The sequence below is a fragment of the Zea mays genome, chromosome 2 (genome assembly GCF_902167145.1).
Source record: "Zea mays cultivar B73 chromosome 2, Zm-B73-REFERENCE-NAM-5.0, whole genome shotgun sequence".
NCBI classification, from domain to species: Eukaryota; Viridiplantae; Streptophyta; class Magnoliopsida; order Poales; family Poaceae; genus Zea; species Zea mays.
Genome location: NC_050097.1, coordinates 174,016,502 through 174,043,271, shown reverse-complemented (window position 1 = coordinate 174,043,271; position 26,770 = coordinate 174,016,502). Strand labels below are relative to the sequence as shown.

Here is a 26,770-nt window from a genome sequence, read left to right as displayed (position 1 = left end):
TTGCTGACGTCTCCTTGCTTCCGTAAGGGGGCTGAGAGCCGCCGTCGTCATGGAGCACGCGGGGCGCCATCATTATTTGCTTTGCCGGGGCGAGCCAGATGGGACGCCGGTCTTGTTCCCCGTAGCCAGAGCTAGCTAGGGGTAGGGCAATGATGGCCCCTCCTGCGACGTGGTCGGTCCGAGCCCTGGGTCGGGCGAGGAGGAGGCTCCTCCGAGGTCGAGGTCGAGTCTGTCTTCCGAGGTCGAGGTCGAGTCCGAGCCCCTGGGTCGGGCGAGGCGGAGTTCGTCGTCTTCCGGGGCCGAGGCCGAGTGCGAGCCCTGGGGTCGGGCGAGGCGGAGTTCGTCGTCTTCCGGGGCCGTGGCCGAGTCCGAGCCCTGGGGTCGGGCGAGGCGGAGTTCGTCGTCTTCCGGGGCCGAGGCCGAGTCCGAGCCCTGGGGTCGGGCGAGGCGGAGTTTGTCGTCTTCCGGGGCCGAGGCCGAGTCCGAGCCCTGGGGTCGGGCGAGGCGGAGTTCGTCGTCTTCCGGGGCCAAGGCCGAGTCCGAGCCCTGGGGTCGGGCGAGACGGAGCTTCCTATGGCGCCCGAGGCCGGACTTGGCTGCTGTCAGCCTCACTCTGTCGAGTGGCATAGCAGTCGGAGTGGTGCAGGCGGCGCTGTCTCCTTGTTAGGTCGGTCAGTGGAGCGGCAAAGTGACTGCGGTCACTTCGGCTCTGTCGACTGACAAGCGCGAGTCAGGATAAGGTGTCAGGCCATCCTTGCATTAAATGCTCCTGCGATACGGTCGGTCGGTGTGGCGATTTGGCCAAGGTTGCTTCTTGGAGAAGGCTGGGCCTCGGGCGAGCCGAAGGTGTGTCCGTTGCTTGAGGGGGCCCTCGGGCGAGACGTAAATCCTCCGGGGTCGGCTGCCCTTGCCCGAGGCTGGGCTCGGGCGAGGCGAGATCGTGTCCCTTGAGTGGACCGAGCCTTGACTTAATCGCACCCATCAGGCCTTTGCAGCTTTGTGCTGATGGGGGTTACCAGCTGAGATTAGGAGTCTTGGGGGTACCCCTAATTATGGTCCCAGACAGTAGCCCCCGAGCCTCGAAGGGAGTGTTAATACTCACTTCGAGGCTTTTGTCGCATTTTTTTGCAAGGGGACCGGCCTTTCTCGGTTGCGTTTTGTTCCGGTGGGTGCGCGCGAGCGCACCCGCCAAGTGTAGCCCTCGAGGCCTCGGAGGAGTGGTTTGACTCCTTCGAGGTCTTAATGCATTTCGTGATGCTTCGGCCGGTCTGGTTGTTCCCTCATGCAAGCTGGCCGTAGCCCGGGTGCTCAGTCGAGTTCCAAGTTCTTGGGCTGGTATGTTGACGCTGTCAACGGTTTGGCCGGAGTCGGGTTCACGAGAGCAGCCCCCGAGCCTCCGCACAAAGCGAGAGGATGGTCAAGGACAGACTTGACTTTTTTACATACGCCCCTGCGTCGCCTTTCCGCAAGGAGGAGGAGGGAAAAGCGCCATGTTGACCTTGGAGGGCGCCGAACATGGTGTCTCCAGTGAGCTGCTAACGGGTAATCCGAGTGGACGCCCGTGCCCCATTTGTTAGGGGTCGGCTAGTGGCCCGGAGGCGCGCTCCAAAAGTACATGCGGGTGATTTGCCGGACCCGGTCCCCTTTTGACGGGGTCCGAGGGCTCGATGCCTCCCTCTGATGGGATTCCGTTACAAAATCGTTCCTGTTGGTCTCGGAAATGTCCTAGGGTACCTCGGGAGCGTAGCCCGAGCCTTGGCTATGTATCGAACGTACCCAGGGTCATCCCTCGCTCTGCGTCTGAGGCGGCTGTGAACCCTTCGAGGGCCAGCCTACGAGCCCCTGATCAGTAGTGGGCGCGGAGCCCGAGTGGCTTGAGGCGGCCGTTGAACCCTTCCGAGGGGCCGGCCTTCGAACCTCTGACCAGTAGTGGGCGCGGAGCCCGAGCGCTCTGAGGCGGCTGTTGAACCCCTCCGAGGGGCTAGCCTTCGAACCTCTGATCAGTAGGGGGGCTCGGGGCCCGTTTCCTTCACGGAGAAGGATCCCTTTTGGGGTATCCCCTTTCCCGGTCCCTGTTGTAAGAGAGAGAAAGAGGAAGAGGATAAGGATACGAAATCGAATGACGTGGCACACCTTTTTTGACGCGGTCATTATGGCGGAGGTGAAGCGTCGCCTGCTTCCCCTGCCAAAGGTGACACCTGTCCTGCCGCAGAGTTAATGCGACAGGACGAGTGGTTCGCGGGGCAGCCGTTGCGCGTGCGCGAGCCGTTCGAGGAATGGAACACGGGCGCGCCGTCTTCACGCCGTGGGAGAGGATTCTCTCGCTGTCCTAGGAGGGGACATGAGCTTGGCTGACGACTTGACCGCTGCTTCCGCCCGCCTGCCACCGCCATTACTGCCGGCCCATTTCTGGTCGTATCGACCGTCGCGCCTTCTCCCGCGGCTGACTGGCCCATGACCGATGTGCCTAGTTGGCACTGTTGGCTCATGCGCAGGGTTGCCTCGAGTCGCGGTACTGGTTCCACGGTCGAGGAGGCACGGTAGTGGCGCGAGTGGCGATGCAGTTTCTTGCACGTAGCAACCGGCGAACTGGTTGCATGACGTGTGGGCCTGGGCCTCCATGCTGGACGCGTCGAAGTCGAAAGGGTGCGCCCCCTTGGTGCGGTTGCATGCCGCTTGCATGGCGGTCCGCCCTTTCGCTCGCTGGTCTGGGCGAAAGTGGAGGACTGCTCGTAACCGCTGGGCAGTTGCGCGCACCGTGCGTGGCGGTTTGGCTCCTTCTGCCCCTGGCCAGCTTGCATGACGCGTGGGACCCAACCCCCGTGTCGTAGGGGGAGGACCTTGGAGCGTGTTGGAGAAGACTCAGCTCGCGATGGCTGAGGACGCAAGTGGGGAGAGTTGCCTTTAAAAGGAGGGTGACCCCCTTGAAAGGCAACCATGTCTTCGCGCTCCCTTCATGCATCGCGTCTTTCCACCTTCCGAGCCCCCGGATAGGGAACACTCGCAGTCCTTCCGCCTTGTCGTTGGAGGAACGCAACTTCGCGAAAGTTGGTACCTTTCAGCCATCGTTTGCTTCAAGGATTTTCATCAGGCAGCCCGACCGCATCCCCTCGCCGGTGGTCACCCAAGACGGTGACCACCAGCTCCTGGGTGGGGAGAAGCAAGCCGGGCTGCGATCTCTGCCCCGCCCTCAGCTTCAAGGATCTTCATCATCCTTGCTGGGGCGGAGAGCGAGGTGAGCCGGGGCTCTACCTCCCGCACGGGTCGGCTGGCCACCTCTTCTTCCAGCTTCTGGTGGTGGAAACCATCCTCCAGCTCTGCGGAGGAGGCGTCCTCCAGCCATGCCGGGGAAGGCGAACTGTTGCTGCCCAGCTAGGATGCAACATTCCGTCCTCTATCCTCGCTTTCATGGCGAGGACAGGAGCGAGGACCTGCCGGTGCGCTTTGGAGCGCCCGCGCTCGCTGGTGCGACGTTGGTGGACAGGCGGACGCCGCTGTCGGTGCTGACGTGGTGGCAGCTGGAGAAAGCTTACCCACCGTCGAGGCCGTCAGCGCCGCCTACGGACTGACCCTCGGCTCTTTGGCTTTAATATCTGGTTCGCGTCCCTTGAGTGGGGACGCGAATGAGAGCCTTCCGGTGGCTGCGTCCGTCCTGGGACCATGGCTGCTGCTGCAGAGGTCACTGGTGAGTCGCCCGGAGCTTGTCGCCCCACAGGCTCCCCGGTGTGGAGGTTGTTCATACCCGCGGGGACGGAACCGGAGTTCCGTTTGTAATGGCACCTTGAGTGCCGGTGTTTTGTTCATTGTGGCTATTGGGGCCTGAACATGTATGTATTTTCGGCACAGAGCCGTGTTTTTTCCTCATTTCGAGCACTAGGACTCGCCTGTCGGCTAACTGAACCGCTTAACCAAGTGTGAGTTGCCTCATGCGAAGGTGACGAGTGAGGTATCCGTATCCCGGAGGCGTAGGAGTCCCTCGGCTCGGTCGGCCTTGCTGCCCGAGGCTTCTCTTGCTTAGTTAAAGGAAACCTCGGCCGCTCTTCGATGAGCCTAAGCCGGAGGCAGCGGTGTCAGTGTGGACAGAGGTAGAGTTGGCTCGAAAAGAAGACTTCGTTGGCCGGAGCCTGGCCGAGCCGTCCACTGGCGGGACCGACGCCGGAGTCGAGTTGCCGAGGCCACGAGCCGGGCTGATGTCCTCGGGGGACAGCTGGCTGAGGCTTCGGGGTGGCCGGCCGAGCTGTCTGCTCGGGCCGGATTCCTGGAGAAGACCCTGGCGGCGGTGGCCCGGGCGTGGTGCTGATGTCGTCCTTCGGAGCAGAGATCCTCCGACCGCGTTGCCGTCCGAGGCTCGGTCGGACTTCGCCGAAGGTGTAGTTGACGCCGAGGGTGCTGCTGCTCCCCCTCCGTCAAGGTCCGAGCCTGCAGGATCGGTTTATCTTGTAGTGTGCGTATGTTTTCTGTGGCCACCGAGGCCCAAACATACCGTCGTCGTGTTGTAAAGCTGCATTTCTTTTCCTCTTATTTCGAGTATCTGGACTTATTTGTTGGTAACAGAATTGTTTGTCTGAGCGAGAGTTACTTTTCACGGAAGGTGATGAGTGAGGTATCCGTATCCCGGAGGCGTAGGTGTCCCTCGGCTCGGTCGGCCTTGTCGCTTACGTGTACTCTTACTCATCCGTAGGATTCTACCATCGATATAGTCGAGAAGGCCCGAAAAATCATTTCGGTAGAAGAGTTTTCGAGCGTGAAGACTTGTTCGGTCCGCAGAATCACTTATCCGAGCGTGAGTTACTTATCGCAGAAGGTGATGAGTGAGGTATCCGTATCCCGGAGGCGTAGGAGTCCCTCGGCTCAGTCAGCCTTGGCTGCTTACGTGTACTCCGTCGTTTTCAGGATCCCACTTTCGAAGTAGTCGAAAAGCACGAAAGACGTTCTGGCAGAAAAGATCTTTTCCGAGGAAAATTTTGACGCGGAGGGGGTTCCCCCCTTCTAGCCCCCGACGGAGGGTCGGGCTTTGCCGAGGCAAGGCTGACCCTTCCTTGATGGTTAGACTTTGTGCATGAACGAGGTGTACGAACGACTTGAAAGCATCTTAAGGGTAGAAGCGACGTAGCTGTCGGATGTTCCAAGCGTTGCTGTAGACCTCGCCTTGACTGTTGGCCAGCTTGTATGTCTCGGGCATCTGGCGATGACGAACGACCCTTCCTAGGGAGGCGTGAGCTTGTGCCGCCCTCGGGCGTCTTGTCGCAGCCGAAGCACCAAGTCGCCCACCTGGAGGTCTCGGGACCGAACCCCTCGGGCGTGGTAGCGTCGCAGGGACTACTGATACCGCGCCGAGTGTAGTAAGGTCATGTCCCGAGCCTCTTCCAGCTGGTCCAGTGCGTCTTCTCGGTTAGCTCGATTGCTTTGGTCGTCGTAGGCCTTCGTCCTCGGGGAACCATATTCTAAGTCTATGGGCAAGATGGCCTCGGCCCCATAGACTAGAAAGAACGGTGTGAAGCCCGTGGCTCGGCTCGGCGTTGTCCTCAGGCTCCAGACCATCGAGAGGAGCTCCTTCATCCATCGCTTGCCGAACTTGTTGAGGTCGTTGTAGATGTGCGGCTTGAGTCCTTGCAGAATCATGCCGTTGGCACGCTCTACTTGCCCACTCGTCATGGGGTGAGCCACGGCGGCCCAGTCCACCCGGATGTGGTGATCCTCGCAGAAGTCCAGGAACTTTCTGCCGGTGAACTGGGTGCCGTTGTCGGTGATGATGGAGTTCAGGACCCCAAAGCGATGGAGGATGTTGGTGAAGAACGCCACCGCCTGTTCGGATCTGATGTTGTTTAGGGGTCGGACCTCGATCCACTTGGAGAATTTGTCGATGGCGACCAGCAGGTGCGTGTAGCCCCCGGGTGCCTTCTGTAAGGGGCCAACGAGGTCCAGACCCCACAGAGCAAACGACCAGGTGATGGGTATCGTCTGCAGAGCCTGAGCGGGCAGGTGGGTCTGCCTTGCGTAGAATTGACACCCCTGGCAGGTGCGGACAATTCTAGTGGCGTCGGCCACCGCGGTCGGCCAGTAGAAACCTTGTCGGAAGGCGTTTCCAACAAGGGCTCGGGGCGTCGCGTGATGACCGCAAGCCCCCGAGTGTATTTCTTGTAAGAGCTCCTAGCCTTCGGCGATGGATATGCATCGCTGGACGATGCCTGAGGGGCTGCGGTGGTAGAGCTCCTTCCCATCCCCCAGCAAGACGAACGACTTGGCGCGCCACGCCAACCGCCGAGCTTCGGCTCGGTCGAGGGGTAGCTCTCCTCGGTGGAGATATTGCAGGTACGGGGTCTGCCAGTTTCGATTAGGCGTGACCTTGCTCCGCTCCTCCTCGACGCGCAGTGCCTCACCCTTGGGGGCCGAGGGTGCCTCGGGCTGGGCCGAGGGTGCCTCGGGCTGAGCCGAGGCCTTCTCGGGCTTGGGCGCGTCGTCGGTCTTGACGGAGGGTCGATGCAGGTCTCGAGAGAAGACGTCCGGGGGAACCATTGTCCGCCCCGAGGCTATCTTAGCCAGCTCGTCCGCAGTCTCATTGTATCGTCGGGCGATGTGGTTGAGCTCAAGCCCGTAGAACTTGTCCTCCAGGCGCCGAACCTTATCGCAGTAGGTTTCCATCTTCGGGTCACGGCAGTGGGAGTTCTTCATGACTTGGTCAATGACGAGCTGCGAGTCACCGCGAGCGTCGAGGCGTCGGACCCCTAGCTCGATGGTGATGCGCAACCCGTTGACCAGAGCCTCGTACTCGGCCACATTGTTGGACGTCGGGAAGTGGAGGCGTAGCACGTAGCGTAGGTGCTTCCCGAGGGACGAGGTGAAGAGCAGGCCCGCGCCTGCCCCTGTCTTCATCAACGACCCGTCGAAAAACATGGTCCAGAGTTCCGGTTGGATTGGAGCTGTCGGGAGCTGGGTATCGACCCATTCAGCCACAAAGTCCGCTAAGACTTGGGACTTGATGGCCTTCCGAGGGGCGAACGAGATTGTCTCGCCCATGATTTCCACTGCCCACTTTGCAATCCTACCCGAGGCCTCTCGGCACTGGATGATCTCCCCCAGGGGGAAGGATGACACCACAGTCACCGGATGAGACTCGAAGTAGTCTCGCAACTTCCGTCGCGTCAGGATCACCGCGTACAGCAGCTTCTGAATTTGTGGGTAGCGGATCTTGGTCTCGGACAGTACCTCACTGATGAAGTAGACTGGCCTCTGGACGGGCAATGCATGCCCCTCTTCTCGTCTCTCAACCACGATCGCGGCGCTGACCACCTGAGTGGTAGCGGCGACGTAGATCAAGAGGGCTTCTCCAGCAGCGGGGGGCACCAAGATAGGCGCGCTCGTGAGGAGCGCCTTCAGGTTCCCGAGGGCTTCCTTGGCCTCAGGGGTCCAAGTGAAGCACTCAACCTTTCTTAAGAGGCGGTACAGAGGTAGGCCTCTTTCGCCGAGGCGCGAGATGAAACGGCTCAGAGCCGCAAGGCATCCCATGACCCTCTGTACGCCTTTCAAGTCCTTGATGGGCCCCATGTTGGTGATGGCCGCGATTTTCTCCGGGTTGGCCTCGATGCCTCGCTCGGAGACGATGAACCCCAAGAGCATGCCTCGGGGGACTCCGAAGACGCACTTCTCAGGATTGAGTTTTACGCCTTTCGCCTTGAGACAACGGAATGTCGCTTCAAGGTCGGAAAGGAGGTTAGAGGCTTTCCTCATCTTGACTACGATGTCATCGATGTAAGCCTCGACTGTTCGACCAATGTGTTCGCCAAACACGTGGTTCATGCACCTTTGGTATGTCGCACCCGCATTCCTCAAACCAAACGGCATGGTAACATAGCAGTACATGCCGAAAGGTGTGATGAAAGAAGTCGCGAGCTGGTCAGACTCTTTCATCCCGATTTGGTGATACCCTGAGTAGGCATCGAGGAAAGACAGGGTTTCGCACCCAGCAGTGGAATCCACGATTTGATCGATGCGAGGCAGAGGGTAGGGAACTTTTGGACATGCTTTGTTTAGACCAGTGTAGTCTACACACATCCGCCATTTCTCTCCTTTCTTTCTCACAAGCACAGGGTTGGCGAGCCATTCGGGATGGAATACCTCTTTGATGAACCCCGCCACCATTAGCTTGTGGATCTCCTCGCCTATGGCTCTGCGCTTTTCTTCGTCGAATCGGCACAGAGTCTGCTTCATGGGTCGGGCTCCAGCTCGGATATCTAGCGAGTGCTCGGCGACATCCCTCGGTATGTCGGGCATGTCCGAGGGACTCCACGCGAAAACGTCGGCGTTTGCACGGAGAAAGTCGACGAGCACTGCTTCCTATTTGGGATCGAGCTCGGATCCGATCCGGATCTGCTTGGAGGCGTCGTTGTTGGGGTCGAGAGGGACGGACTTAACCGTCTCCGCTGGCTCGAAGTTGCCGGCATGGCGCTTCACGTCTGGCGCCTCCTTGGAGAGGCTTTCCAGGTCGGCGATGAGGGCCTCGGATTTGGCAAGGGCCTCGGCGTACTCCACGCACTCCACATCGCATTCGTACGCGTGTCGGTACGTGGGGCCGACGGTGATGACCCCATTGGGGCCCGGCATCTTGAGCTTGAGGTAGGTGTAGTTGGGGACGACCATGAACTTGGCGTAGCATGGCCTCCCCAGCACTGCATGGTAGGTTCCTCGGAACCCGACCACCTCGAACGTGAGGGTTTCCCTTCGGAAGTTGGAGGGAGTCCCAAAGCAGACGGGTAGATCGAGTTGTCCGAGGGGCTGGATGCGTTTCCCGGGGATGATCCCGTGAAAAGGCGTCGCGCCCGCCCGGACCGAGGATAGATCGACCCGCAGGAGCCTAAGGGTCTCGGCGTAGATGATGTTGAGGCTGCTGCCTCCGTCCATGAGGACCTTGGTGAGCCTGGCGTTGCCGATGACGGGGTCGACAACGGGCGGGTATTTCCCCGGACTCGGCACGCGGTCGGAGTGGTCGCCCTGGTCGGAGTGGTCGCCCTGGTCGAAGGTGATGGGCTTGTCGGACCAGTCTAGGTAGACTGGCGCCGCCACCTTTACCGAGCAGACCTCCCGATGCTCTTGCTTCCGGTGCCGAGCCGAGGCGTTCGCCACTTGCCTGCCGTAGATCATGAAGCAGTCGTGGACCTCGGGGAACTCTCCTGCCTTGCGATCCTCCTTCTTATCATCGTCGTGGGCCCTGCCACCTTCCGCAGGTGGCCCGACCTTATGAAAGTGGCGCCGAAGCATGGCGCATTCCTCAAGGGTGTGCTTGACGGGCCCCTGATGATAGGGGCACGGCTCTTTGAGCATCTTGTCGAAGAGATTGGCGCCTCCGGGAGGTTTCCGAGGGTTCTTGTACTCAGCGGCGGCGACAAGGTCCGCGTCGGCGGCGTCACGTTTCGCTTGCGACTTCTTCTTGCCTTTCTTCTTGGTGCCGCGCTGAGTGGACGCCTCGGGGACATCTTCCGGCTGGCGGCCCTAGGGCTGCTTGTCCTTCCGGAAGATGGCCTCAACCGCCTCCTGGCCAGAGGCGAACTTGGTGGCGATGTCCATCAGCTCACTCGCCCTGGTGGGGGTCTTGTGACCGAGCTTGCTCACCAGGTCGCGGCAGGTGGTGCCGGCGAGGAACGCGCCGATGACATCCGAGTCGGTGATGTTGGGCAGCTCGGTGCGCTGCTTCGAGAATCGCCGGATGTAGTTCCGGAGAGACTCTCCCGGCTGCTGGCGGCAGCTTCGGAGATCCCAGGAGTTCCCAGGGCGCACATACGTGCCCTAGAAGTTGCCGGCGAAGGCTTGGACCAGGTCGTCCCAGTTGGAGATCTGCTCCGGAGGCAAATGCTCCAGCCAGGCTCGAGCGGTGTCGGAGAGGAACAGGGGGAGGTTACGGATGATGAGGTTGTCATCGTTCGTTCCACCTAGGTGGCAGGCCAGCCGGTAGTTCGCGAGCCATAGTTCCGACCTCGTCTCCCCTGAGTACTTTGTGATAGTAGTCGGGGTTCAGAACCGGGTCGGGAACGGCGCCCGTCGTATGGCCCGGCTGAAAGCCTGCGGACCGGGTGGTTCCGGCGAGGGACCCCGATCCTCCCCGCTGTCGTAGCGTCCCCCACGCCTGGGGTGGTAGCCTCGGCGCACCTTCTCATCGAGGTGGGCTCGACGGTTGCGGTGATGGTGCTCGTTGCCGAGGCGACCCGGGGCCACAGGCGCTGTGTTGCGCGTGCGCGCGGTGTGGACCGAGGCTTCCCGCATGAATCAGGAAGTCGCGGCGCGATGCTCCGAGGGGTAGCCCTGCCTTCGGGAGGCAGAGCTTTCGGCCCGTCGGACCGCGGCATCCTCCAGGAGATTCTTGAGCTCTCCCTGGATACGCCGCCCCTCGGTGGTTGATGGCTCTGGCATCGCGCGGAGAAGTATTGCCGCTGCAGCCAGGTTCTGGCCGACCCCACTAGAAGCCGGTGGCGGCCTTGCCCTGACATCGTCGGCGATGCGGTGCTGGATGCCCTAGGGTAGATGACGCGCTTCTCCGGCCGGAGGTTGGCCTGCCCATTCCTGCCCGATGTCCCGGCGGAACGGCTCAAGTGTTCCTGCTCCCTCGTCGAGCCTGGCCTGCATCTCGCGGATTTGCTTGAGCTGTGCGTCCTGACCCCCCGTAGGGACTTGGACCACAACTAGCTCCCGAAGGATGTCAACGCGAGGCGCAGGCCTAGGGGGATCACCGTTTTCCGGTATACCAAGATGGTTGCCTTCGCCGGGACCCCTAGATTGACGTGGAAACATTCACGACTCGGGCCGCAGCCCTCGTCGCCGAAGCTGTGGCTACCGTCAGAACAATCGGAAAGGCAGTAGTCGCATGCGGTCATGAAGTCCCGCATGGCACTGGGTTACCAAGTCCGGAGAAATCCCAACAAAAGTCGGGCTTATCATCTTCCTCGGAACCCGAGGGCCCGTAGGTCGAGACGGCTGTCAGCCGGTCCCAGGGTGACCGCATACCGTACGCCGGAGGGTTTGGACTTGCCTCTATGAAAGCGTCCACCGAAGCGAAGTCGCTTGGTGGGTCGAGGCTGAATCCAAAAGGCACGAGATGGGAATCGGTCGGTACCTCTTGGTCGACGGGCGGTGACAAAGTCACGTCAGGGGCAGACTGCACCGTCGTCTCAGGTATGGGGGTGACGCCCAGCAAGTCCTTTGCGAGCGTGTTGGCGTCGTCCGTCTGCTTGGAGTTGGCGTGTTGCGGGGAAACGGCGCTCGTCTTCATCTCAGACGCGAGGTCGATGCCCGACGTGTCCCCCGTTGGGGCGCCGGCGCCGTCGACTCGCTCGACAGCCGACGAGGTGCCGCCTCCTGCTTGGCCTTGGTTGCCCCGCCTCCTCCTCCGTCGGCGGGGGAGGCGACGGGACAAACCCGAATGTTGTTCTTCCGCCACGTGGGGAAGACGTCGTCGATTCCGCCGCCGGCGGGCGGGTTGTCGGCCGCCATTGTCGTTGTCGCGCGGCGGGGGAAGGAGTATCATGTTGTAGCTGCCGTTGAGGGACATGAACTCAAGACTCCCGAAACGGAGCACCGTCCCGGGCTGGAAAGGTTGCTGGAGACTACCCATCTGGAGCTTGACGGGAAGCTGTTCGTCAACACGCAGCAGGCCCCTACCTGGCGCGCCAACTGTCGGCGTTTCGACCCCGGGGGGTCCCTGGACCGACGAGTAAATTATCGCCGCGTGCCCCAGCCCAGATGGGTCGGCGCGAGACGGAGCGCGAAGGGGGGAAAACCGAAGGGAGTCAGGCATAAAAAGGGGAAACCCATGGCCTTCATGTTTGTCCCGCGCCCAGGTCGGGTGCGCTTGCAGTAGGGGGTTACAAGCGTCCGCGTGGGAGGGAGCGAGAGGCCTGCACGCGCCGTCCCGTCCTCCCCGCGCGGCCAACCCTCTGTAAGAGGGCCCTGGACCTTCCTTTTATTGGCGTAAGGAGAGGGTCCAGGTGTACAATGGGAGATGTAGCGATGTGCTAACGTGTCTAGCAGAGAGGAGCTAGTGCCATAAGTACATGCCATCGTGGCAGCCAGAGAGGTTTTGGCACCCTGTTCATGAGATGTCGTGGCCGTCGGAGCAGCGCTGGAGCCTGGCGGAAGGACAGTTGTCGGGGCTGTCGAGTCCTTGCTGACGTCTCCTTACTTCCGTAAGGGGGCTGAGAGCCGCCGTCGTCATGGATCACGCGGGGCGCCATCATTATTTGCTTTGCCGGGGCGAGCCAGATGGGACGCCGGTCTTGTTCCCCGTAGCCAGAGCTAGCTAGGGGTAGGGCAATGATGGCCCCTCCTGCGACGTGGTCGGTCCGAGCCCTGGGTCGGGCGAGGAGGAGGCTCCTCCGAGGTCGAGGTCGAGTCTGTCTTCTGAGGTCGAGGTCGAGTCCGAGCCCCTGGGTCGGGCGAGGCGGAGACCGTCAGCTGAGGCCAGGGCCGAGCCCTGGGGTCGGGCGAGGCGGAGTTCGTCGTCTTCCGGGGCCGAGGCCGAGTCCGAGCCCTGGGGTCGGGCGAGGCGGAGTTCGTCGTCTTCCGGGGCCGAGGCCGAGTCCGAGCCCTGGGGTCGGGCGAGGCGGAGTTCGTCGTCTTCCGGGGCCAAGGCCGAGTCCGAGCCCTGGGGTCGGGCGAGGCGGAGCTTCCTATGGCGTCCGAGGCCGGACTTGGCTGCTGTCAGCCTCACTCTGTCGAGTGGCACAGAAGGCGGAGTGGTGCAGGCGGCGCTGTCTCCTTGTCAGGTCGGTCAGTGGAGCGGCGAAGTGACTGCGGTCACTTCGGCTCTGTCGACTGACAAGCGCGAGTCAGGATAAGGTGTCAGGCCATCCTTGCATTAAATGCTCCTGCGATACGGTCGGTCGGTGTGGCGATTTGGCCAAGGTTGCTTCTTGGCGAAGGCTGGGCCTCGGGCGAGCCGAAGGTGTGTCCGTTGCTTGAGGGGGCCCTCGGGCGAGACGTAAATCCTCCGGGGTCGGCTGCCCTTGCCCGAGGCTGGGCTCGGGCGAGGCGAGATCGTGTCCCTTGAGTGGACCGAGCCTTGACTTAATCGCACCCATCAGGTCTTTGCAGCTTTGTGCTGATGGGGGTTACCAGCTGAGATTAGGAGTCTTGGGGGTACCCCTAATTATGGTTCCCGACAAGTTTGGTATTCGATTTTTACCCAAAAAACCCGAAACCGAACTTATTGGTTTTTCATTTTCTAGAAAACGATCGGTTTCTAATATTTGAAAACCCAAAGTTTTTTAAAACCGAAAAACCGAACCGAAGTTCCAAAAAAACTGAATGCCCAGCCCTAGAATGGACATCTCAACTATGCTATTTGTGTCGGTTAAAGTAGTTAAAATAATTTAAATTTAATTAGATTTATAGTGAATATTACTATCCATTATGTCATAAAAAGATTTATTATAAAACATATTTATATTTAATTAATGCTATTTATTCTGTACAATAATAATTATTATTTATTCATATGATTTTGACTAAACTTAAAATTATATGTTTTCTAAAAACAAAAATTATATTCTTCTAAGGAGCAGTCAAAGTCATTATAATCTGCAACATAAGTGTAATTAGGAGCCAAGACGGTCAATGATTTCAAACGCGAAAATGGAAAAACAACATGAATGTAATATGAATACAAACTAAGCAAATAATTAGGAATGAAAACGGGATATATACGGACGAATAGTAGATCATCCTGTATTCTACACTAATGTATTTTAATCGGATTCAGGATTGGATACAGATAATTAGAAACAAAATGAATATGAATATATCGAGGTATTTACCGGGTAGTTCTTGCTCCGAATCAACCTCGAATCCGAAGTTGTATTATCCGGATACTAATCGTTTCTGTTCGAATATAAAAGCATCCGACCCCATATCCAAAAAACATAGATGTTTGTACTATCTTTATCTGATACCCGACCCGTTTTCACCTTACAAATAATTGCATAACTTAAGAACATTACTAGAATTTTTTATATTTTTGCCTCTACTCTATATTTTAATAATGATTTTATATATTTTTTAAAAATTTTGTGATTACCTTCTTGATTTTAAAATAAAATTGTCGTTTACCTCTTATTTATTACACCGTGTAGGCAGGCCGAGTGGATTAAGGGCATGTTTGGATCGCAGCCTCACTTGCCACACTTTGCCTAACTTTTCTGCCTAAGGTTAGTTCTTCAATTTGAACGACTAACCTTAGGCAAAGTGTGGCATAGTTAGCCACGAACCAAACAGGCCCTAAATGCAAAAAAAAGAGTAAAAAGAGAAGACGTATCCTTTATAACCTTCACATATATCTGTTTTTTATAAAGAAGGATAAATATAGGGTACTAGGGTGTAGTGTGGACAGTCTCAGCAATTTTTTTCCGGTGTTTTGTCTCCTTTCGCGTTTAAAATTGACTCTAGAAGGTTATATTTAAACTCCATTCTGCGAACAATATATTCTACCATATAAATCTCTACTACTATTAAGGCTGCAAGAGTAGTCGGCCATTCCCGTGTTGTGCCACCATTCCTGTTCTGTCATTCCCGTTCTCATGTCTAGCTCATTCCCATTCTCATTCCCCCGTACAGCCCACGTCTAGCTAAAATTAAAAAAACACTACCATATAAATCTCTACTACTATTAAGGCTGCAAAAGTAGTCGGCCATTCCCGTGTTGTGCCACCATTCCTCTTCTGTCATTCCCGTTCCCATGTCTAGCTCATTCCCATTCTCATTCCCCCGTACAGCCCACGTCTAGCTAAAATTAAAAAAAGCACATGTCCTCAAGGGGATTTGAACCCGTGACCTCTTAAGCAAAGGCCAAGAGTAGCTACCACTACACCACATATGTGTTTATGTCTATATCTATGACAGGAAACACATCTACTACATCTCTCACCAAGCTCACTTGCTACCCTTGCACAATACGTAGTAGTAGATAAGTATCACCGATATTCTTGAATTAGATTTTTGGATGGAGGTAATATTATTTAAAGAAGAGCTTTGCATGCAATTTCTTTTCTTTGAATAATGTATTATACTTAAATTCTTTTTTTGCATGCGTGACATTTTTCTCCGTAATATTTTTTCCATAGATCAGACTTCTGAGTCATTTTCATAAACCAACGCCAAGCATGAATCCATGTTTCTTACTTGAAACCCCGAACAAACACCATGAGCAAGAGGCACTCACGTTGGCGTCGCTCATCGATGACGAGAAGAAGCTTGGCGATTGTCAGTTTGACCTCTAGAAGCAGTCCTACGTGGTCGCATGCTCCGCTGTGTACGACAAGCTCCCGCGAAGCCACCACTTGGACGCGGTCCAGAGCAGCTGCACCGCGTTGTCCATCGTTAAGCAGGGAGGCCTCATGGTTGTCGCCAACATCGACGACTCTCGGGTTGTTCTGGACACCGCATCCGACGACGACGCCATCACGTCGTCTAGCTCATCGTCCACCTGAAGCCCAACCTACCACGTAAGTCGCTACTGACCGGACATGAATTCTTGTGCGCTGGGACGATGGACGTTGCTGACGTTGTGTGAGTGTCCTCGAACATGATGTATGTAGTGGAGTAGCGCATCTGGTGGTGCAACGGCCAGGGGTACTACCTCGCTGATAAGCCCGGGGTACACTTCGTTTGGCAGCCCAACCCAGAGTCATCGGTACTCGTCATGTCGCGCGCGTTCGACGACTACTATATCGAGGATTGTGGCGTCATCTTAGCGTCGGAGGTGACACAGAGGAGGATCGACAACAGTGACCAGTTCGTCATCCTCGCCACCGTCAGGGTAGCTTTTGAGCCGACCTGCCTTTAATTCTCTTTGCAAACACACACATTTACCTTTTTGTTTAAGCAAGAACGTATGGTGGTGCGTGTCTGATGACTAACGATGTACGAGGAAATTTCTTCCAGCATATATGGAACATGCTCTCCAATGATGAGACCATACAAATCGTGGCATATATCGAAGTCTGCATGATACTCATGGTTGCAATGTAGTGGTGAAACAACTAGATTAAAATAACAAAATTTATGTATAACTAGGATCACAAATTGATTATGAAACATTTTCTCATAACAATATAACACACATTTTATATATAAGTTATCGTAGTATACTGGTATTATATATTACCGTTGCAACGCACAGGCACTCAGCTAGTAAACTGCTAGACACGGTCTTAGAGGCGAGCGCAACCCCACAGCTTCCTCCCTGGGTCGACGGCTAGGCTCTCCCTGCTCGTTGCCCGTCATGTGGCCACCTCCAGCCAATTTCTTCTTACTAGTAATTTTCCTGTCATCCACCCGCTACTCTTCTCCCTCACGCAAGCACTCTCCCTAGCCCTCGCTCCCCCTCCGACCCATTCTCGGCTCCGCTTCTGACGCGCCTCCATCCTAGCCATCCTTCACTTGTTTGTCACACACCCCACCCAACCGTTGAGATGAGAGGACCTCATGTGCCCGCTCGCACTGCTCCACGACCGCCTCGCGCTCCTCACCACCGCCGATCCGCCGCTCGCAGTCCTTGTTGTCACCTACATCGAGCCCGCCTGGCGCACCGACGCACCGAGACGTGAAACCCTCTTGCATAGACGCCACCCTACCTCATGGCCCCGGCAATTCGATCCTCTGGCACCTCCTCGCTCTCCGCGACATGTCGTTGCTGTTCGACTAAGACAGCAACCAGAGCATCTCTAACTTCAAGATGCTCCTATTGTGGCGACGGTGGCGGAGGACGATAGAAGCCCGGTGGTTGGGGGAGATGGCTACGGGTGGGGATGGTGGTGGTGTGTTGGAGGGGCGGCAATGTGTAGGATAACGAGGAGTCAGTGGCCTGTGAGGGGATCGCGGGTATAGGCGTGATTGATGAGTGAGGGATGATCCAAAATAAGCTAGACCATTGGATTTGAATGGTGATGGTGTGTTGGGGGAGCAGGGTTTTTGTTAATATTCTTCTAAACCGAAATATAGAATGCATTTTGGCAACTATTGGAGATGCAGGAACAAAGAAATGCGATGTACCTAGACACTACGGAGGAGATAGGGATGTGCATCACTGGTTGTATAGAAGCCACCACATCTCAAAATCTACCAACAGATTGCAACAGTAATCAGGACCGAAACGATTTGGGTTAAACGAAAGAATGTTGGCAGCAAATCCGTTAACACAAATAAAAAAGAAGACAAGCGGTCGCTTCCCAATATTCGACGTCAGACTCAGACCAGCACAGCCGAAATCTCCAAACCTTCCCTTCCACTCGTCCCTCCTGTTAGATCCCATCCCACCAATGCTCTATCACCCGTTCCTGCCTTTCTTGGACCTGTTCTTGTTTTCCTGTGTCTTCTTTTTCTTCTCCTCGGGTGTGGTCCACACGTAATCCGAAGGGATGGCGAACGGGTCCTGGTGGTGGATGTCCTCCACGCGGCTGCTCGGGCCTGGCGCCGTAGACAAGTTCATCTGGCGGTAATAAGGCGCCTTGATCCATTGAATCCAGGAGCTCGAAGGAGGCTGCACTGCTGGGCTCTTGCTTTTGTCAGGGCTTGAAGGTGGTGTGCCGAACTCCTCTAGCGGCTGTAGCTCCTCGAATTTCGTGAATGTCACAAGCACTCTGATCGTAGGCACGACTGGGATGGCAACCTGAGGGGAGAAAATTCATTACTAAGTTACACAATCACTGTTACAATATTGGAGCTAAGAATTGATAAAATCAGCAACCAATTCGCAGCAAACATTTCCCATAAATATTGATAAAAATGTCAGTTTGTCAACCATACAAAGTATGGCTCAGTCTTAAGCTGAAAAGGGTATATATTCTGTGATATTCATTGCTAAGAAGATCTGAAAGCCGACTCCTTTCAAAGCATAAAACTAATAGTATGAGGATACAATACGAAATCATTAACTAGTAGCCATTGCCTACTCCAGTGGTAGAGAGAGCCACATTAACTCGGTAAGAAGTGGGCATCTATCAGAACAGGATATGAATATATGAAAAAGGGTATCCCTAAAACAATTTTTAGCATCAATACATGTGGTAATTGATCTGCGTTTGATCAGTAACAAACACACAAAAAAAGGATTCTCCAAATACCCAAAATATGATATTACAAAGATTCGGTAACATAAATATCTAGCTAGTAGAGAAACTCTGATTGTATAAGATCTACCTTGCTACCTAGTTCAATAGTCTACTACAATAGAGACTGCAAGCTACATGGTTATTTGTTTCATATCATTGTTGTTTTCTTGCACAAGAGTACAAGACATGATACAAAAAAAAGTTCAACAGCCAGAACCAATTTTAGACTAAGAACACGTTTCATACAAGCTGTGCAACCAATCAAACACCCAAAAGAACACTTTATGTGCTATGAATTATGTATCAACAGTATAATTTCAATGTGTCCACACGGACAGAAATTATCGGATTCATGAAACAGAAGAACTAGGTCAATAATTATCTACAACTGCAGCACAGCTATTTAGATAACTACAAATGTATAAATATGTTGACTACTGTCAGATAGTAGTTGTGAAATAAGCTCATGTCTTCAAGCATGCAGGGTAAATAATCTATGTAGTGATGATTTTCTAACTACAGAAACTGACACATAATTGAGCGTTAAACTAGATATGAAACAATCAAGGAGAATTAACATAGCACGCATAATAGAGGGACAAGCTCTGTACAGAAGGCATTGCATCTTGAAACATGTATCAGATCATACCTTGACAGGAAATGTATCTGGAGGGAGTTTTGTTGTAAGTAGATCCCTCAAACGACGAATTGCCTTCACCTTGTTTGCAAGAATATCAAGCAACGGCAGCAGTTCCTCAGTCCGCAGAGGGAAATTTGGAGAGAGCCAGAGAACCGGCCTTAGGCCTTTTTTATACTCACTTTCTTTGGAACCTTCTTTGCGCCTATGCCCATTCTCTGCAGAAGGAACATACCTCCTACTATCCCTTTCCCTGATCCTTCTGTTGTCATCTGCTCTGACTACATCTACTGAATGCCTTCCTGGTCTTGTTTGTGCATTTGAGGGTGATTCAAAGAGGAGGTCACTCACCTTCTCATCTACACAGAGCGAGCTCCTTGGAGGTGCCATCTTCTTCACCCTTTCTGGCTTGCTAACTTGAGCTCTCTTTCCCCAATTACTGAACCAACCTTTCTTGTCATGCTTACTCTCCACATTTCCAGAAACACTCATGCCCTCGATGGGTATCTCCCTCTCCCTTGGCTCAAAGCAACTATGTCGAGGGCCAGCAAATGAGTCCGACTGGTCTTCTCCACCGGCATCCGGAGAATCCATTTTTAGCGCAGCCTCCAGCTGTTTCTTCTCCTCCTCTGTCAGAACATCGTCAAACCCCTCGCTCTCTGTATCATTGTCGTTGCTAGATGAGAAGAATTCCTCATCCGTCATCGCTCCCGGGACCCTCCTTGACTTGACACTGACCAGCACATGATTCATGTCATACACCTTGGCCTTCCACGGGCCAACGGCCTCTGTCCGTTCCTGCCGCCGCCATGTGAGCTGTGGGAGCAGCACCGCTTGGGTGACGTCGATCCCCGGACGGAAGATGTTGGTCTGTGACATTGCAGCGACCTCCTGCTGGACCTCTGCCTCCGAGGCCGGGGCGCCTGCCCCCTCGAGCGCGTTCATAATCTCCTTGTCCTTGTGGTTGATCATGCACAGTGAACCAGGCGGCACCTTTCCATCCTCCGACCCTTCCCCGAGGAAGAGTATGGTCTGGTCGGAGCGTTGGATCTTGAAGCCATCGAAACCGGCGAGGGTCATGTCGGCGCGGAGGTTGGCGCCGCGCTTCCATACCCTGTAGGTGTCGGAGGGGGCGACGCGGGAAATGAATGGGATGACAGAGCTCTCGAAGTGGAAGGTGATCTCCATGTAGAAGTCCCGCATCCGGCGCATGGCGGCGACGACGCGGGGCAGGCGGCGGCACCACTTGGCCCAGGCGAGGGGCTGGTAGTGGCGCACGATGACGCGCGCCAGAGCCTCCTCGCGCGCGCAGATGGCCTCCTGCAGTGCGCTCCAGCCCTGCTCGTTCTGCAGGCTCCAGTCGGCGCCGGCCGCCATGAGCATCTCGGTCGCCGTGGCGTCACAAAGGCGCACGGCGAGGTGGAGCGGCGTCTCCCGCCCTGGCACGTCGCGGCGGTCGATGACCGCCGAGACGGCCTCGGCGCGGGCCTCCTCGGCGACGGAGTCCGCCTCCGTCCGGATCTCCTCGGGCCGGCGGGCCGGCGGGAGCGCTTCCAGCACGCGGCGCAGCGCGACGTGGTCCCGCGCCGCCACGGCGTGGTGCGCCGGGCTGTGCGCGTGCCTGGCAACGTCGACGCCGGCCATCGCGGGCGTCCGTCCGCGCCCCGGCGAGCCTCCCTTCGTCGCCACACACCCCACCACGCCACAGGAAGCTGAGGGAATCGGAGAGAGAAAACAGCGCCTCTGCTCCTCGCTCTTATCTGCGGCAGCTAAGAATTGAGCGGAAAGGATGGCGGCGGAAATCAATCGCCCAGTGATACTCGAAAAAGAAGAGCTTCCTTTCTTGCCTACCAGTCGCCCCCAATCTTGGAGTCTGTCCCTGCTTCCTTGCCTTGCCTCTTTGTGTTCTCTGGCCCTCTCTCTCCTCCCTCGGTTTGGCTCTGTTGTATTACTCCCACTCCCACCCTCATCTGCCCATCTCTCTCCAAACCCAGGCTAGAGTAGACTGGGCAGCGTCTCCCGCCCTCCCGTCACGATGGGCTTGCCCAGGAACAGGGGAAAGTATTGGAATCTAGAGAGGGAAAGCGAGAGAGACACCAGAAGGCAGAAGCAGCCTTGCAACGGGGCGATGTGATGAGAGATTGAAAAGTGCGCAATACGCGGATTTGGAAGAGGGAAGAACTTTTGTTTTCTTCTCCACTTCTCCCCCTCTTGTTTCTCTCTCTCTCTATAAATTTCTTGGGGTCATTTGTACAAAAAGGGAGGAGTGGAGTCGTGGAGAACCGTTTCGGTATGCGATTCTGCCCGTCTCTACAAAATAAAATCACGCCGCTAATTGATCGCTAATCAATTGGCGTTTTTTTATTGTTTTGGATTTTATGTTATCATACGTCACGCGTGTCCCCACCCCTGAAATCCGCTGCAGCAGAGAGAAATAGGGGTGAAGTCCATCCACAGACCACAGTGTTGCTTCATCTGTGGTACCTACACTGCTACACGTGTGAAAGGTGAGAGGTTACGTTTCCATCAGTGTGATAGTTAATTTGTTTCAATAATTAGGAAATTAGATAACTTCTCGGTAAATTGCTCTAAGATTCCTTTGAGATAAGACATCAAGTGTATTAGTGTAGACTCTTTTCTATATCCATGACGTAAATCGTCATACTAGATTTGAAGCACAAGCTTATCTTTTCGGTGGTGCTAATCTTCATATCATGGAGAAAACGATAACAATGAACGCACACGCTCATAAACGTTATGCCTGGCTTAAGATTGTAAAATATATTGTTGAAGAAAATGACAATAATTTATGCACACGTTAGTTCATGTCTAGCATAAGTTGTTGACATGCTGTATACAATTTTTTAGAGTTACCGACAAAGAATTAATGAAAACATGTGCATTCAATACTCTACTTCATCAATTGGTTTGTGTTTCTAAAATTGAACGGTCGAAAAAACTTTATTATTTGTATTCTACTTCAAAATTTACATATCTTTGTTTCCTAGAGATGTAAAGAGTGGTAACTCATTGATAACTATTGTGCCAAAGGTTTAGAATTTCTCTAAGATTTGAAAGTCATAATCCATCAAGTGTGCTACTATAAAACCATACTTCATAACCATGAGCAATGCTTAAATTGTCGTGTTTTCAAAGGTGGCTATCCACGTGACATAAAAGAAAACAACAATTATTTGCGCACACATTCATAACTGCTATGTCTAGCTTGAGTTGTTGTATACAACTTTGTTGAGAAAATGACAACGATGTGTACAGATGTTCATAACCATTATGTCTAGCGTGAGTTGCTGAGTTGTTGTACATAGTTTCTTGGAGTTATTGACAAAGAAATAATGAAATGATGTATACTCCATACATTGCTTGTTTTATATGTAGTAGCGTTGTTAATTGGTCTCTATTGAACATATGAAGATCAAAAAAAACTTAGGTCCATATGTTTTGGTGGTTCCATATGAACCTATTTATTTATTTGCTTGTGTTCCTTAAAGAAGTAAAGAGTGATAATTCATTTTATAAGTATAGTTTCAGAGGTTCAAAATCCCTCTAATATTTGTGAGTTATAATTCATCAGTGTGTTATTTGTAAACTCTACATGATAACAATGAGAAATGCTTAAATTGTCATGCCAGTTCTGAAGGATAGCCTCTTCCACAGTGCTTGTTCACATGGCATAAAGAAAACAACAATTATCTATGCGCATGTTCATAATCATTATGTGTAGCTTGAGATGTTTTATCATTTTTTGGAGAAAACGACAAAAAAAATTTATGCATACACTCATAACAGTTATGTTCACCGTGAGTTGTTGATGAGCTATTGTACATGGTTTTTAAATTATCGACAAATAAATAATGAAAATATGTGTATTTCACACACTGCTTGTTTTATACGTTGTAACATCATCATTAAAAATGTAGAACTAAAAGGATTTGCCCCCTATGTTTTGGTTGGTTCCCTATAAATTTTGCAATGGTTTCTAATTTATATGTCTTTGTTCCCTAAAGAAGTAAAGAGTGCTAACTCAATTGATAAGTATGATGTCAAAGGTTCAAAAGTCCTCTAAGATTTATGATTCTTAAGACATCAATTTTATTACTGTAAACTCAGTCCATAACCATGAATAATGCTTAAATTATCATGCTAGTTTTGAAGTACAAACTTGCCTCTTCAATGATAACACTGATATGCCCGCTTTGAGTTGTTGTATACAAGTTTTTTAGAAATTGTCAATGATTTGTATATACCTTCATAATCATTAGGTTGTGTCCAACAGATCGTGTATATAGTCGTGTAAAACACTATTTACACTGTAGACAACACTATTTATAGAGTGGAGTTTGAAATAGAAGGTGAGATAGGGGATGAGATAAGAGCTGCCGAGAGATAGCCTTATGGCTACCTTGAGACATTGTATACATTTTGTTTGGAATTATCAATAGAGAAATGTTGAAAAGACGAGTACTCCATGTGTTCTTTGTTTTAAATATGGTCACATCATCAAATGGCTTTTGTTTTTAAATTTTGAAGAGCTAAAAACCTTTGGCCCTCGTTTTTGTTGGTTCCCTATAAACCTGCAATGGTTTTTTATGTTTGCCTTTGTTCTTGGTAAGGATATGTACAAAGCATATTAATGCACTGTGTTTTGAGGTGTGTCTAGGGAGGTAAATGTAAAAAACGAAGAAACCATGTTTTCATCAAGACACACATCTCGTTCGGTTTTCGATGCTCAAAACACAACTTATTAGTAAAACTCACATAAATGAGTCATGTCTTAGAGATTTTTTATTGAATAAGACACCAGGTTTACACACACTCCATTGTAGTACATGTGCTATGTGTCTTTTACTTAAAAATTACATCATGGTGCCAGAGTTGTACATGCCCTAAAGAGCGGTAACTCTGCAATGATGTCACTCTTTTTTTAGTCAATTTGTGATAATATGAACATTCTGGAAGTGAAATTGAACATGGAAAGTGCACACCATCCACATGTCTTCTCTTTGTTTCCTTCTCAAGAAGGAACAGGAAAAAAAATCTATTTCTCCCTCCATTTTGTGTGGTTTCTAGGTCATCGAAGGTCCACCATTATATTTGATAAGAAAGAAAAGGCGGCTGTAATTTATTTTTTGGGGAAATTATCTGCGACACATTGACAAAGAATGACTTTAGCTCTTGGACACTAGAAATTATACTATTTATCATGAACATACTTGGAAACGTCTTGACGAAAATGGAAAATTTAATCATTGTGGTATGCCTTAGATAATGAACAACTATAAATAGTATTATTTTCGGTGTCCAAGAGCTAAAACCACTCTTTATCTGTGTGCCATAGATAATTTCCCCCCTTTCCTTTGTATATCTGACTATATACCACTCGTTTATGTATACCATAATCTTTCCACTCTACAATGTTACCACCTCTCCAGCTTCTCGTCTGAAAACAAATCCAGGGTATTTTTCGCACAAAAGTTTACAGGAATCTTCATTTGCTGGACATTTGCTGCATGCACAGTGCCGTACTTTCAGGTAGAGATCACGTAGCAGCCGTGTAAAGAAAGATAAAGATGGCACAGGCAGACGACGGGAAAAAAGGTTTAAAAGATTGGTTGTTTGCAGAGGCCCCGCGGCGCCCTGTGCCATATGGTCATATGGAATTACTAGTTAGGTGCCCGTGCGTTGCGACGACACATAAAATATTGAGAGGGATCTGTTGCCGTCCGGGTCGATGACGGGCTAACAATGTTGTTAGGCATCATCATCAGGATATGGATAGGAGGATCCGAGACATGAGGAGCGTGACTACATAAGATTCTACACTGAAACTAAACAAGAGCTTAGCGGCTCCCATCTTGAGAAACATGATGGACGTGTCCATCTTGCGAAACACGATGGAGATCCTCTTGCATGGACGACAGAGATAACATTAAATAGTACAATTTTCGTGTGTTGCGACGGTACATAAATTATTCAATAAAATGATATTGCACACCAATTACATAAAAATGAATAAATATCTGATAATTTCTGTCAATAACAATGCATTGTTACTCTCAACTTTACATCGGCTATTTAAACTTATCTCACTATTTAATTTTATATGGTTTATTTTGATAAGATTAGGTGCCAACGAGGGAGGGGAGGGACAGCGGCAACGCAACTCGAGAGGAGGGAGGTGTCTCTAAGTGACCCGATGGAGGTGTTGCGTGGGCTGCTCGAGCTAATTGTGTCAGTCCAAAGAGCCAAACTTGTTGTCCATGCAAGACAAAAACAGGAGCAGGAAAATTAGGTCACAAATGTTGCTTCTGTCATATTGCTCATCCAAGACCTACTTTTAATATTGACAAAGTACAAGGCTTATGTACCCTAAGTCTTTTTTCTCGGATGCAATAACTAATGCATACGCAAAATTCTCTAGCAAAGCTGCAGATCGGAAATTGAGCTTCTCCAATTGTCTATGTTGATGGGATAGTCTATGCAAACCATTCAAATCTATGGAAGCACACATAAATATTCTAGAAAAATACTTCCTGCCGAAAATTTGAGGATATTCTTGTACTCGCTTTTGTAAAGACCGTAAATAACAAGTAGTTAAGAATAGTACCAGCAAAGACCAATTTATTCATTTGCATCTTCCAAAAACAGATAGATCAATGCCGACAAGAAACATTTACAGAGAAAGGTCAGCCAAATCGAATGATCTTGAAACCGTCTTGTACCATGAATCAGCCCTCTTCTTGTGCACCTCATCCAGTTTTGGGCGAAAGATTGTCGCGTTCTCCTTGTGCTAACCTGCAAATACTTGTTCCTTGGTCCAAACTCCTGCATCTAAGCTAGCAACATATGTGGCTCCAAGTGTTGTGGTCTCTATGTCAGGTAGTCTGGCAATAGGGCTGTCTAATAAATCAACCTGCAGGCAGGAAGTAACCAAGCTATCGTCAGTCATCCAATGCATTATATAAATATTTTTGTACTACTTGAAGCTAACAGCAGCCTACTGCTGTTAGCATGCATAATTTTCCACGCCAGATTGACTGTGTTCTGAGTTGGTCTTAATAGGAGAGAAGCAAGGAGAGTTAGCATCTCAACTTCGTCCATTTCCAACAAGCCAAAAGCACTAACTGAAAGCATGGCCTTTTGGAGAAAAAATAACATGTATTGAAAGCACAGTAGTATAATTGGTCACAAATTTAATTATGAAAATATATGGATAAGTCATCTTTCATCTACGACATGCATGAATTCAACAACAAGAACCTAGGTGCTGGATCAATAATTCACCAGTAAAAACTGTCAAAATAAAAATACAGAGACTAAGGATAATTATGGTTCATATGCAGCTTGCTAGTAGCAAGAAACCATGTTTTACCTTCTCAAATGGCTTAAGAGTAGCTTCATTTATTGGAAATAATTGTAGCTTCTGCTTCACGGGTGCATGTGAATCTACTTCCTTCATATGATTTATGCTAATGCCTGCAAATGCATATTAAAAATATCAGGATAATAGACTTGTATCTATTACTGTTAACTTCAACGAGTGTGTTGAACAAAGTTCACCAAATACAAAAACTAAAATCCAGCTGCTAGAATCCATACCATCAACAGTAGGAAGTCTTTCTGATGATAAAAGTCAATGTCCTTGCATCAACATTACATAAAATTCCTGAGTTAATCGTGTCGTGCTCGAGCTCCTCAGTTGCATCAGCAACTAAAGAAACACCAACCACAGGTGGCATTGATTGCAACAAACTGTCAATTAGGCCCATGGACACCCCGGATGGATTGTCAATTATAGCTTTGAAGGATAAACTGTTTTGTATGTGAAGCGACACTTCTCTCGTGAACGATTTCACATAAAAATACTCTATTTCACGGTAAACTACTATGGTTTTGTTCATTAAAAGTTGCTCTCGCGAAAAGTTTAAAAATAAGTGAAAAAAGAATAGTTTGATTTTCTTTATAAGCATGTATGTCAGCAGGGAGAAAACCAACTGAAAAGAAATTAACACCACATGTGTCATAG

The 26,770-nt window shown here is 51.8% G+C and overlaps 1 protein-coding gene across 1 annotated transcript; it reads right to left on the bottom strand.

The window, feature by feature from the left end:
- Positions 1-17,110: 17,110 nt before the first annotated feature.
- Positions 17,111-20,841, bottom strand: LOC100280346 (Ankyrin repeat family protein). Its single transcript, NM_001153272.1, has 3 exons — positions 20,578-20,841; positions 18,739-20,486; positions 17,111-17,647 (listed from the first exon to the last, which is right to left on the bottom strand). Exons 2-3 carry the CDS (start codon positions 20,368-20,370, stop codon positions 17,306-17,308), a joined length of 1,974 nt encoding a protein of 657 aa, NP_001146744.1. The 5' UTR covers positions 20,371-20,486; positions 20,578-20,841; the 3' UTR covers positions 17,111-17,305.
- Between the last annotated feature and the right edge of the window lie 5,929 nt (positions 20,842-26,770).